Source organism: Myiozetetes cayanensis, unplaced genomic scaffold (genome assembly GCF_022539395.1).
Source record: "Myiozetetes cayanensis isolate MyiCay16 unplaced genomic scaffold, myiCay2020 scf5-8, whole genome shotgun sequence".
NCBI classification, from domain to species: Eukaryota; Metazoa; Chordata; class Aves; order Passeriformes; family Tyrannidae; genus Myiozetetes; species Myiozetetes cayanensis.
In genome coordinates, this window is record NW_026087742.1 from 36,021,471 (window position 1) to 36,034,722 (window position 13,252).

The 13,252-nt window shown below is 38.0% G+C and overlaps 1 protein-coding gene across 10 annotated transcripts in view; it reads left to right on the forward strand.

The window, feature by feature from the left end:
• FAT3 (FAT atypical cadherin 3) overlaps positions 1-13,252 on the forward strand; it is a 404,213-nt gene that overhangs the window by 306,909 nt on the left and 84,052 nt on the right. For all 10 annotated transcript variants that reach the window (XR_007630830.1, XM_050331683.1, XM_050331681.1 and 7 more), the window contains 2 exons: positions 2,859-2,998; positions 12,639-12,914. Coding sequence is in view for 9 of the 10 variants with exons in the window: in XM_050331683.1 (XP_050187640.1) it covers positions 2,859-2,998; positions 12,639-12,914 (416 nt within the window). In the remaining variant the exon portion in view is untranslated. The remainder of the gene's footprint in view (positions 1-2,858; positions 2,999-12,638; positions 12,915-13,252) is intronic.

Here is a 13,252-nt window from a genome sequence, read left to right on the forward strand (position 1 = left end):
CACCCACCTGTATTTCAAAGATAATTGTGATGGATGTTTCTGTGGGTGCTTCATAGCAGGCCTTGCATAATAGACTTAACACGTCTGAGGACTTATTTTGAGTGTATATGAAAGCTGAGGAGCAATACAAACTTCCTCCAGACTGCCTCTAATACTGCAGATGAGAGGCAGGACCCAGTATCTCAGACATTATTCCCAGAAGTTCAGCCATCTGCATGGTTCTTCATCCAACCATGGTCTGTTAAAATGTACCGTACTGAATCATGAATAAATCAGGGTTTCTCTCCAAAATAGATTGTAATAACAAATCTCACAGCAGGATGCTCTCTGATCCATCTCTACTTCAGTGTTTGATGCACTTTCTGCCTTGTTTAATAGAAAACAATTCAATGTAAAATGAAGTGCATTGTCTGGGGTGGCTGGCAACCAAGATTAATTTGTCACTAGACTGTTTTAAAAGATGTGAAAAATGTATAAAAAACTCATATGATGGATTCAATTCTTATATTAGGGTAAGAATATACTTCCCTTAATGAAAACAACTTGAAGAAGTTGGTGCATTTGCAATAGACTGTAAAACCAGCTCTGAGCCAACAGATGTTTAAAACATCTATTACTAATCCCTCCATGTTACTTTTTGGAAGTTTTAAAGGCAGGGGTTTTTTTTGGAAGTGTAAGCCAGTTGATAGCATATAATTTTTGATTGCTCATTAAGATGGTTATTAAGCATCTTGAAGTATAGACTTCCACTTTGTTTTCATGGTTATCAGTATGAAACATTCTCTTTGTAAAGAGCCTACTGTCCCAAGGCTAGCTTCATTTCAGCAGAGATTTCCTTGCATGAATCTCAAACTCTTTTCTTCAAAGGAGGTTTTCATGGTGCAATTTTTCTCAAGTAAATCAATTTAAAACATTAATTGGGAGAGAAACTTCTTCTTCCAGACTAACTTTTTTTTTTCTTTTTTTAAAGAACACTGAAGATATGATCAGTGTCCAAACACCTTGCTATTGCTTGCATGTCAAGGGCAATTATATATATTATATATTTTTATATATATATTATATATTATATACATAAATTGAGAAAACCATTAAATCTGGGCTTGCAGAAGGAGAGTAGGAAATAAGGAATGTCTCCGTCCATCATGAATCATAGCAGATCCAGTGTCAGTGTTTTCCTGGAGAACCATAGCTGCATCTGTTAGGCTTAGATCTGTATATATGTATATACATATATTCAGCATAGAGAACTCTGTTGTCATGTCTGAAACTACTACATTTGGATCGTTTCAGTGGGCACAAGTTCACCAAGTCTTCCTTTCCTCTGCAGTGGTTACCTGCATTCTTATTCTTCCCCCCTCTTTCTTCTCTCGCTGCTTGAATGGCTTCCAAGGCAAATACAGACAGAGCAGTGCTTCTTCCAGCTTACCCTTTCTTTGCAATAGCCTGTGCAAGAGGTAGTAGCGAGGGTTTCTTCACGTTAAGGAATTCGGACGCTGTGATTTTGCTGTGATTCCTCCTCATCTTCAACTTGCCAAAACCTTTTTCCTCTCACAAAATTCATGACTGCTTCTGAGAATAATGCCACTTTTTGGTCAGCAAACCTTGCCAATGGGAGAATAGGAGAGACCCTCCTCTTCTCTTCTCTGTCCCCAGCCATAAAATGAGAGCCATTTTGTGATAATACCAGCCATTCACATATATATCTCTATATATATTGCATCAGAGAAAAGTCAATGGAATGGGTGTTTTTCTACCTGTGGACCTCATCTCGAGATCTGAGAAGCTTACATAAGTTTTATAGCCAGTGTGGTTTGAAAGGCTTTTCCTCTTTGTAGAACTGGGTTGTCAGGAAACGTAGCTAGTGATATTGCATTTGCTGTGTGATAAATATACCTTAAGAGTTTGTTTGTCAGCAGTGTTGTGTTCCATCTTTCCATGTCCCCAGCTTCCAAAAATTTCAGACTCAACTAATAATAAATTACATTTTATAGATGAGTAAGAAACAGCTTAGCAGTAGGGAGTGTGTGCTTTGCTTTTGAAAATAATGAGTGGTTCTAATTTGTAAACTATAACTGTGGGTGAGAAATCTTGTACTCTTCAATCTCAAATTATTTATAGCTTTCTTTTCCTTTTTAATAGACTTTTTATCTTTCACCTGAGACTCAGGAGTTTTCCCACTGCTGCATCATTCAGTGTGTAACAGGAAAAGGGGATGTTAGAACAGTGCTTTGTAAAGGGGTTTTTATGGAGAGGAATTTAGGATGTGTATCCTGTCAGATCTATTGAATAATTCCTAAAAGACTAGTAAAATTTGACCTTTGCTGCCATTAATTACCATTTTCCTTGATATTAACTTAACAAATCTCTATTTGCATTTTAAAAATTGATTATAATTGCAATTTTCAAAAACTCAGATGATGGTCTTTGCACCCAGAAGCATCAGTGAGAATTTCCTGAAAATAAAATTTGTGGAATAATACCCTCTTGAATGATTTTTATACAAAAAAGATAATTTTTCTTGTTCATTATCCAAACTACAAGGGCACACATCTTACGGGCTTATGGACATTTGATTCTTTTTATAGACTCAGCTACGGTTTATTTAAATATACTGCTAGATTTCTTTTTTTTTTTCTTTTTTTTTTTTTTGGCAATGCATTTTAATGATCTCTGTGTTCCAGTATACAAACTGTGCTTTGAAATATAAATGAGTTATGAACAAAGAAGTATCACAAGATATACTGTGTATGCTAAGGCAAGACGTTAAGATGGATGCCAGTAAAGAGATATGTCCACTTTTCAATGGAAATTTTCCAGAGATGGCTAATCTGATTGTATTTTTGTGCAACAATTAGGAGGGAATTACGATAGTTCTTTCGACGCGGAGAAGGGAGCAGGCACTATTGTCATTGCAAAGCCCTTGGATGCAGAACAGAGGTCAATGTATAATATGACTGTGGAGGTCACCGATGGAACAAACATTGCCACAACTCAGGTAGAATATCACATTCATTTCTTGGCAAATTATTCATTTCTGAGTGGAATGTATATGCTATAAAAATTAGTAATTTTTCCATTCAAGTAAAACCTCATCCTTTGAGACCAGTGATAACTAATGGAGGGGATATTTTTCAGAGCCTTTCCATCTGGCTGCAAAGAATTGGCTGTTGAAGGTTTCAAAGCGTTATTTCTCCTTTTGTTCTCTTCACGCTCACATGAAAGTAATTTGCCTTCCTCCAGCTGAGGGAGTCCCTATCACAGGCGGCAAAGCATAGATTTTGACAATTGTGTCACCCCACAATGGTCCAAAATACAATAGTGCTTCTGTGGTGTTGGGGAATATTGCTATTGATTGTATAAATGGAGTTTATACCTCTCATCCTCCCAAGACCCAAATGTGGGACACAGGATCAATTGTTCAGAGAAGAAATTGTTCAGAGGCGAAACTTAAAATTCAAAGGATCTCTCCTATAGTGTCACTGCCTGCAATTACATTGTCTTCTGCAAAACAGCCCCACTGAACCTTTTAAAACCAAGCTTGCTTATCAGGCTCAGTGCCTTTCATCAATTAAAAAGTCATGTCAGATAAACATGAAGGGCTGGGGTAACACTGGCTCTGACAACATCCTTGATGGAGAGACCCTGACACAGTGTCTGGGTATCTGTTCAGTGGAAACCAGTCTGGAGTTGGGTCATGGTCAGGGCTGTGGCAGAGGGACAGGGACTCTGAGGTCCAGATGGCACCAGGGAGATTTCAAACAGCAAAATCATTCCATATGAGTTGGAGTTGTAGGATATGGATTTATAAGGGGCTGGAATTCTACGTCTGAGTTACTGCTCAAGTGTATATGAAAAAAATAGGTTTGTGATGTTCTTTGCTTCTTTATAATGCAGAAGGAAGGCCTGACCATTTTTTATATTTACATATATGCATGCACACACAGATGCTTCTGTTTTACCTCGCCTTTTTGTTCAAATAGTTCAGATGTAAATCTGCACTCACTGAGGCAGAGCACCAGCTTTCCTAAGAGATTGTTAAATCACTGACTGCTTTCTCAATGATTTCCTGTTTATAACCAGCCCTAAAATATCTGATAATTTCTCCTGATAATCCTCCCTTGGTAAGAAAACAGCAGTTGATAGTAAGTTAAGTGATGGGAAATACACTGTTTTCCGTTAGTTTCAGAGTTAATTGCATCTATGCTAAGAACATCCCTTATTTTAAGCTTGATTGTATCTGGCCATATTCCTGTTATGCCTTTCTCTGCTCAATTAAAGAACTCCTTAAAAAACACTATTTTCTCCCCAGGAAGCATTTATTCACAATGCTCAAATCCCCTCCCAGTCTTCTGGTAGACAAATGAAGGAGAATGACTGACCTCTTTTTGTTCCCTTTCCATAAGGCGTTTTCTTCAACTCTTGAGTAATTTTTTTGTTATTCTTTGTTTTTTAATCTTGGCGACACTCTCAGTCCACATTTCAGATGGTGTTGAATTCCTAACATGACCTTTTTTGTTTCTTGCAAACATTTCAGCCGAAGAAATATTAAAAAGCATAGGGAATTTCAAACACGCTGGATACAAGTAATTTCTCATGGATATTATGTTTATTGTTTCTGCTGCTTTTGATTTAATAAATTGACCCATATAACAGTCCTCAAAACCTATTTGGATGAAACCCCTACATTTTTAATTAAAACATATGGTAAAAATATATTTCAGTAAAGCTGTTGCATTCTAAAAGAAGCCTGAGCATGCTTTGTAACAGTGATGTGACCTATTTAGGAATGTAAGATTGCTATTTCAGATTGCAATAGTATAGCATTAGATAATCACTAGCGGGTCCAGACCCTTCTTCCCTCCACCTCCTTTCTCAGTGTGGATACTGCTTAATTATTTAATTGTGGCCAGGATATCTATGAATGTGTTTGTTTTGGTCTTCACAACAGAGATTTCAAAAGCAGCTGTTATCTCAAAACTGACAGAATTATGGCCTTCCTATTTATCACTCGGTTTTACAAAACTTTCCTACTTATTTTTTGGCTGTACTTTGGAGCCTTTGATTACCTTCCTCATCTTTATTTTCTTTCTGAAACAATAATTTAAAAAAAAAAAAAAGTCAAACTGATAGGTTTAAGTAAAATACATCATAGAAAAAAAATAGCACCTACTGATGGATTTTAATGGCCTTATTCTTAGTTTTGATAATACAACACTGTAAGTATTTTGTCCCATGCACATACATGCATTTTTAACTGTAGCTGCGGGAAGATATGATAGAAGCAGAACTGGGTGGAAAGCAATTATGTAAATTCATCTCCTTGTTTAACAATAAAATAGTATAAAGACTCCCTTCAAACCGTGATGGTTTATTATGAAATAGCTGATCATCCCCATGTGAAATGGAACAGTCTTGCTTTTTATTCCACCCCACCTGTTTTCCTTTATCTCCTCTCGGCCATTTGTCTATTATATAGTTGGAGATGGTAAAATACAGCATAAAAATGCCAAAGATTTTTGTTTTGGCAACATGATCCTTGGTATGGACTTGGGGAAGTTTCTTCAGTAGTGTTCCTGCATGCCTTAAACTCCACTAAACTGTTCACTTCCTTCATGCCTTACTGTGCACATGGTTCATTACTGTACCATGAGAGGAAGGAGATCATTTTGATTTCAAAGTTACATCTGTTGCAATAATACTTCACTGTTGTGAAAAGAGGAATATTAACAAAACAAACCAACCAAACAAACAAACGAAAAATAAAGATATAAACTTCCTGTGTAATGGAAAGCCTGATTGGTTTGGGCATGATCAAGGTTTCCAAAAGGAATACAGTCTCCAAAGTGAGAAACAGAGTGCCAGGACTTGTTGAGCTCCTGTCATTTACGGTGCTGCCTGTTCAGCTGAGCCCCAGCTGTGCTGGCAGCATGGTTGGTTTAGATTGGGATGAAGGAGGGAAAATATGAACAAATGTTGACTCGTTTGATTTATGTATTTGGAGTGTGGGTATAAAACTTCTGTCAGGGGGATTAACTTCTAGGATGGCTAAGTCTCCTGACTTAGCCAGGGAGAGCTTTTGGTTTTTTCCCTTTCCTTTTTCCCATGATTGCTTGAGGCCATGCTGTCATTTGTTAAAGGTTGTGAAGGTGTACCTTTGCTCTAAATCCTCAGGAAGCACAATTCCTGCAGCTGCCAGGCAAGCTGTTGGCCTTGGGGAGGGGTCAGGGCTTCTGCATCCCGTATGCTAGAGAGAGAGACAGGAAAGCTTTGCACAGAGATTCTACTCCTTGCCACTGCCATCACCTCCCTTTGGGCTGCAAAGGAGTCTTTTGCTCTTGCTTGAGCAGAGAGACGACTTTCCCAGCAAGAAATCAGTGTAGTGGCACCTAGATGCCTACTCCTGCCACAGTTTTGATTAACTTTGACTATATAGTGATAGAAATTCTCCTGGTCACGAGTCAGGTTTATCCCAAATCCTTCTTTTTACTGAACAATTCAAATCTTTTACATACAAGCACAACAGAGGAATGACATTTATTTACTTATTTGTAGTACATACTGCTGACTTTTACTAAAATACCCACAGAAGTAGAGTACAGTGGGGAACAATTGAACAATCATCTAAGTTATGATAATGTTTCACTTTTATTGAGAATGTTGCCCTAGCAGATTGTTATTTCTTTTGAGAACAGCCTCCTGGAGTGATGGTATTATATGAAAAAGACAGTTTAACTTCTTGCTGCGTATTTTCCTACCTTCTCCTTCTTTCTCATCATCCTAACTGGTATAGCAAAGATACTTTAAAGTGTGAAGGCTGTTGCTTCCAAGCTAGCAAGCAAAAAGCACCTTAGTTTCACTTAGTGCAAAACCATCTCACTATTTACCAGTAGAATGGGCACTCAGAGAATAACATGCATCTCCCTCTAAAAAGTTTTTTGCAGATCAAAACTTAGACCTCTTTTAATACCTCCAGCTGGAGCCAAACAGACTGGAAGAGCAGATGAAAAAAGTTACTACTTATTGCCCCTTTCTGTCTCTCTCCCTTTGCAGGAGGTTGTGGACTTTTATTTATTCTTGTGCTGAGGATTAACCGTTAACTGTGAGTTTCAGTCTCACCCTTCAGAGAACACCTTTTCTTTATAACATTTTCTTAACAAAGAGGAGCTGATCAATCACTCTGAGTGAGGGTGGTTCTTTTAACTGAATGGTGAAAAGCTCATCTTAGAGGAACATGGCCAAAATGTAGATAGGACATTAGAGCCTGCCAGAAGCAGTTCTGGGCTGTGGATTCTCCTAGGGCAGACAAGGAGATATGAGGTTTCAATTCAGTTTTTCACTTTTGCTCAGTTGACTGTTTCCGCCAAACTAGAACTGACCCATCCTTGACTTTTTTTTCGGTCACATCCAGGAATCTCAGCGCTGCCTTGCCTGTGAAACAAAGATTTTTCTTTCTGTTTTAACGTAACACAAAGGGCACAGTAAATTATAAATAACTGGCCACTGAGGTTGGTAGGGAAACTGCATTTTTATGTTAAGCTTGGGGCTTGGGGGAGTGAACAACTTGTCAGGAAGTAGAAAATAAAGCTATGTAGTAAAACTATTGAAAGCAGTATTAAATCAAAATAGATTTCAAAACCTGTACCGAAGTGCAACCTGAGTTTAAATAATTCAGGCACTTAATAGGTTGTACTACAACACGGTGCCCAGACCAAGCAATTAGCCAACAGATTCTTCCAGCTTCAAATGTCCCTAAAGCAGCTGCTGGCATTTACCCAGTTTTCACTCAAATACATTTGTCCCTAAAGCAAATGTATTTGTTATGGGCAACATTAAAAACAGCTTTGGAGAGACTTCCTGCATTAGGTTTTGTCCTGCTTTAATTTGATTGTATTTCTCTAGGTCTTTCACTTACCATTTTGAGTACAAAGTCTTCACTAATGCCCTGAGTGTTACTTTGCCTAATTTGTAAGCTTGGAGGCCCATGAATCCTTTATTTGAAACTCTCTTTAACTGTGGGAAATAGGAAGTGAGCAGGGAGAAGCAAATCTTTTATAGCGAGGTGCTTGTTCAGACTATAAATTAGGCTTCGCACAAAGGAAGCAGAAGGAGGCAAGCCTGCCTTTCTGAAACCCAAGATGCACTGGAAAAGATAGGGGCTTTCAAGGAGAACCAGGCAGAGACTGCTTTGCTGCATGTTTGCTTTATGAGTGTGGAAAAAAGACTTGCAGCTAATGTTTATCAATGAAAAGGAGTTCAGTCAGTAATCTTGCACAACCCTCTGCAAAGAGGAATCCCTCCTTAGTGACAAACCAATAGTAAACATTTCCATTCATCTCCTTTTGGAGATGTGTTGGAAAAGTTTTGAAGCCTGTCTTTGATTCTATGGCAATGGGTATTGCCACTACCTAACACCCCAGGCACCTACACAGCCATAAAGGTTATTTATGCAACACAGACCATTCTTGCCATATCTTCCATTTGGAAATAAGTATGTAGAAAGTATTAATTTACACAGATACTGTGAGTCTTTGAGTCACTTCAGAAGTATAACACCTAATTTGGGGTGAAAGATGTGCTACCAGCTGGCTAAAGCTTAAGACTCTAGGGAGCAGAGTGCTGACCCTTCTGAAGTCATTGGAAATTTGCCAGTAGTACCAAGATTTTATGCCTAAATTTGGCATCCATTAAATGAATTTGAGAAACTTTCCTCATATTAACAATCTGGTGGCATTCAGTTTACTCAGCCTCACATATGTTTGTAGGATCAGGTTTTCTATGAACCTGGTGTTCATGTCAGTGTCACATTTGTCCATTATTACAGGAAAATGTTGCTCCCTCTTTTTAAGTAACACCTTACTAGAAGTAATCCTGCTGGAGCAGGAAATCTGCGTAACAAAGGTGGCATTTTATGATGATCTAATAAAAGGGGTGTGGCTCAAAAATAAACCTAAAACACCTTCCCTTGCTTTGCTGTTGCACATCTGTGGCTTTGGTAAGTCATTTAACCTTGCTGCAAGGCAGTGCTTTCCTGGGCAAAGTATGGGCATAATAGTCACTTTCTCCTCGAAAATGTTGTAAGGACTGAGGGACTAGTATCTATTTAAAGTGGGACTTAAATTCCATTTTATTTTACCTGATTTTGTTTCAAGTGACTCCCAAGACAGTTCAATTTTTAAGAACATTAAAGAGTTCCATTTTTGGGTTTAAGTGAGCTTGTATAATCAGTATTCCCATATATAATTAAACTTTCTTTTGTTGCAAGGAAAATCCACCCCCCTCTATTAAAGGAGAGACTGTAATGATAAAATTACATTTGAGTTTTGGGGATTTTAAGGGACAGCTGACAAAAATTAAAAATACTCTTATCCACTTTAATAGAAGAAATTGTCATCAATAATGACTTCTTTATTCATTAGCATCTCTAATGCCCCGCTTTTAATCTCCAAATGGAACTGGCTGTTGAAGTGCAGAGTAACTAATAAATAATGTGTATTTCAATGTGGATCACTTGACAAATCATTAAAATACTGTCTTCTCTGGGGAGGAAGGTGCCTGCCACTTAAACAGGCACCTGATCAGTTTTACAGTGGATGTGAAGTGAAATAGAGAAAATAAAAAAAAAATAAGGAAAATTAAGTTCTTTTCTGGAAATGATCAAAGCAATTTTAAATGCATAGCTCCCTGCAAGTTTGATGACCACAGCGAATGAGTACCTTAATTTTTTTATCTTTTTCCCTCTCCATGCCTTGCACTCCCCAAGCACAATCATGTGTATCAGGGCATTAGGTTAGACCTTTTTTAGTGGGAAGAAATACTGCTTTGTGAATCCACACTGTAATTTCCATAGTCTCATAGGTTACCCTTAGTCTCTGATTCTGATCCAGTCCCACCCTGTTTAGTTTGTGCAGTCTAGTGAAGGCGTAAATCATGGAGCTGTGGCTTGCACAGTCACAGTGCAAGCTTTGGAATGGATAAACCTTTCTGCCCTCCTCTGCTTTCTCAGTTTGCCAGTGATCCCAAAATGCATTAGATATAATGGGAAGTGAACACCTACACTGGGGTGATCACACTCAAATAGAATAGCATGTCACTTCTGCAGCAGTAACTTTAGGATACGTTGGTCTGTATCTGTAAGATGTTGGGTTTTTTTCTTCCAGAATAGCTTGAGCTTGCACACACCAATGTTAAAATCAATGTTAAAAATTTTAAAAATTCACAGATGCAAGCCTGTCCCTCACATGGAAGCTTTACTTGTTAAATGTAGGCTGTACTGTACTAGCCACAGCAGAATCAAACACTCGTGGTATTTTCAGTCCATTTGAAAAGATTTTACTTCTCTGTTAGACTACCTAAAATGATACATGACAAAGTTTTTATCCAGGAATTAAAAGAAAAATAAATTATTCGAGTTAACAGTGCAGCAGTAAAATAATCCAGCCATGTTATAGTGGTAAAGGACTGAGGGTATCAAAACTGCTCGAGATGATGTCTGTAAGTATTAAACACTGGTAATCAGATTATCCTCAACTCCTGTTGCTTCAGTGTCACTTCATTACACTAACAAAACTGGTTCAACACTGGCTCTATGTCCCATTAGAGTTGAAGTCTTTAATTTTTTCCTCAGGCTTTCCTTCATGTTAAAACTAATTTCTTCACATATTTTTATGATGTAGGTTTGCAGTTTTGGGGGGGGTTTCCTCAGTCAGGTCAGAAACACACCTTGATATATTATATAGCAACAATGAAAGTATAAAAAGCCAAGTAACTCTTCATCATTATTATAGACCCAGCAGTGTATATTTCCCCCAAAGTTTATTGCTATCTGTCCAAGATTGAAGCATAACTTAATATAGGTTAATATAGGTTTTGCCCTGCTTCACTCTGGTGTGCCATAATCTGATGAAAATTAAATTGTATGGAATACACAGTTGAAGTCTTATGCCATTTAAACTTACAGAGCATTTTATTTCAGCTGTCTTTTAAACAGTTCCCAGTCTAGTTCATTATGACTTCTACTTACAATTGCTCTTATTTCTTGTGGTAATGTATTCTGCAGACCCTTCCACATGTCATGGAAATCTAAAGTTTCATTTCTCTCTGAGGCCAACATCTGTGCAATATTGCAGTAAAAGTATAGCTGTATTTTTCTTTTGTTAAGAAAGTATGGGTGAACAGGGCTTAACCAAGCAAAATAATAAAATATTTGCTTAAAAAGTTCCAAGTACTTTTCAAAGCAACAAAGAAAATATCTTGATGGTTCAAGTCTCCTATTCTAAGGGAGGAGTCCTCTGCATGGCCTTTTCCATGTCGTTCATTGGACTATTTCTTATTTCAAAGCCTTTGAATAAAAAGATTGTTCCATTTCACTTACTGTAAAATTAGATGTGTGCTTTCATGGGCGTATTCTGCTAAAGATCTTCTTGTTTCCAGCACTGGAAAAGAGTCAACCCTTTACAATTCAGCTTTCAGTATTACACAGTTTGTCAAGGGTTTTGCTGCCACACTGCCCAAAGCAATAATGGCATACAAAGTCTGGAAAGCATATTTTCTCCAGGGAGTGACTTCTTCAATCGTGAAAACTACAAAATGTCATCGGAGCCAAAAACCCATAACATAACTTGTGAAAGGCAAAGTTTGCAAAATAGTGATTATTATTAGTTACCAGGGTCAGCTTGTGATATACAGAAATGGGTGGAATAGGCAGCAACAGCAGCACCCTGGGCTTTCTTCTCCCTCTCCAGATTTCTTCAAGGGTCAATACCAAGGTTCTAAAGAAGACATGTAGAAAACAGCAGAGTGTTCATTCACGTTTTTAGCAGTTCTACCATTAATAAACTGCAACAGAAAGAAGGCAAATATGTGTTGGAGGGGAAAGTGAATTAGTTGGAAATAAAGAGAGCCATCACTGGCAAAGGCAAAGCAAGAATGAAACAAAAAAAATAATTCTTCCCTGTCACCAGTGCCCTGAGATTACCTGTCCTTGGTGGAAGTTACCTGTCCATGGTGGTATCTACTGATCTGTGTGGAGTGGGCTTCCATGGTAGTGAGGTTGTGTCTCCTGTTTCCATCTCATGAAGTGTCACTGTTTCTAACACAGTCTAAGGTGTTACAGCAACTTGAAGTCTCCACTGCTGTCTTAATTTGACATTGCTAGTAAGTCCAAATGCGATATGTTGGGCAGAAAGCAACACAGGATTCAGCTGAATCTTATTTGTATAAACAGCAGATTTATGTAGCATGAAAGGGATTCTTTTAAAGCCTTTTTAATACTGGGGGGAGAGGAAATTCTATAATAGCTCTAGAAGTCTCTTGTAACCACAGCAGTTACAAGGAAGGACAAAGCCTTTCCTATGACCATCACAGAAATATTTTCCATTTTATAGATACTGCAAATATGGACCTGTCAGGCTTGGAGTAGGTCTTACAGTTAGGAATATTTTACCTCCAAAATCAAATCTTTACTACCTCTTTTGATCCAAACAGTAAGCATTTAATATTAAATAATGTTTCTCAGCCCCACCATGCAGCAGCATACCATCATCAACCATCTAAAGTAAATTGCATTTGTCTAGGTGATACTCAGTAGTCTGACTAGACTTCAATAACTTTGAATGCTTTTCTTTTATTAACTGTAGGTTCTTATCAAAGTGTTGGATAACAATGATAATGGCCCAGAATTCTCTCAGCCAAGCTACGATGTCACCATTTCGGAGGACATCCTCCCTGACACTGAAATTCTGCAAATTGAAGCTATAGACAGAGATGAGAAGCATAAGCTGAGCTACACTATTCACAGCAGCATTGATACAGTCAGCATGAGAAAATTCAGAATTGATGCCAGCACTGGGGTGCTCTATACGGCCGAGAGATTAGACCATGAAGCTCAAGATAAGCACATCCTTAATGTCATGGTAAGAATGCAATATTCACTTGGGTCAGGACACAATCACTGCTGCTTCTGGTACATTCCTTAGTCTTTGCATGAGCAAAGGACTCTCAGAGCAGGAAGTAGGCACTAATTTCATCTTGCCTGCCCTGCTGTGTATTTATTTTGCAGTTTTTATTTCAGCTTTTTGGGAAACTTTATTATGAATTCATTGTATAGAATGTATTATTTGCTATCTCAAGGGAGAGCAAGCAGGAAATTATTTAATCTCTTGGCATCTGGTCCTCTCCCTCAAGGTAATTTTCAGAGTTTCTGAAGTGAGGCTTAAAGTTATTTGAAAAGTTATTCACAGGGAGATAACTG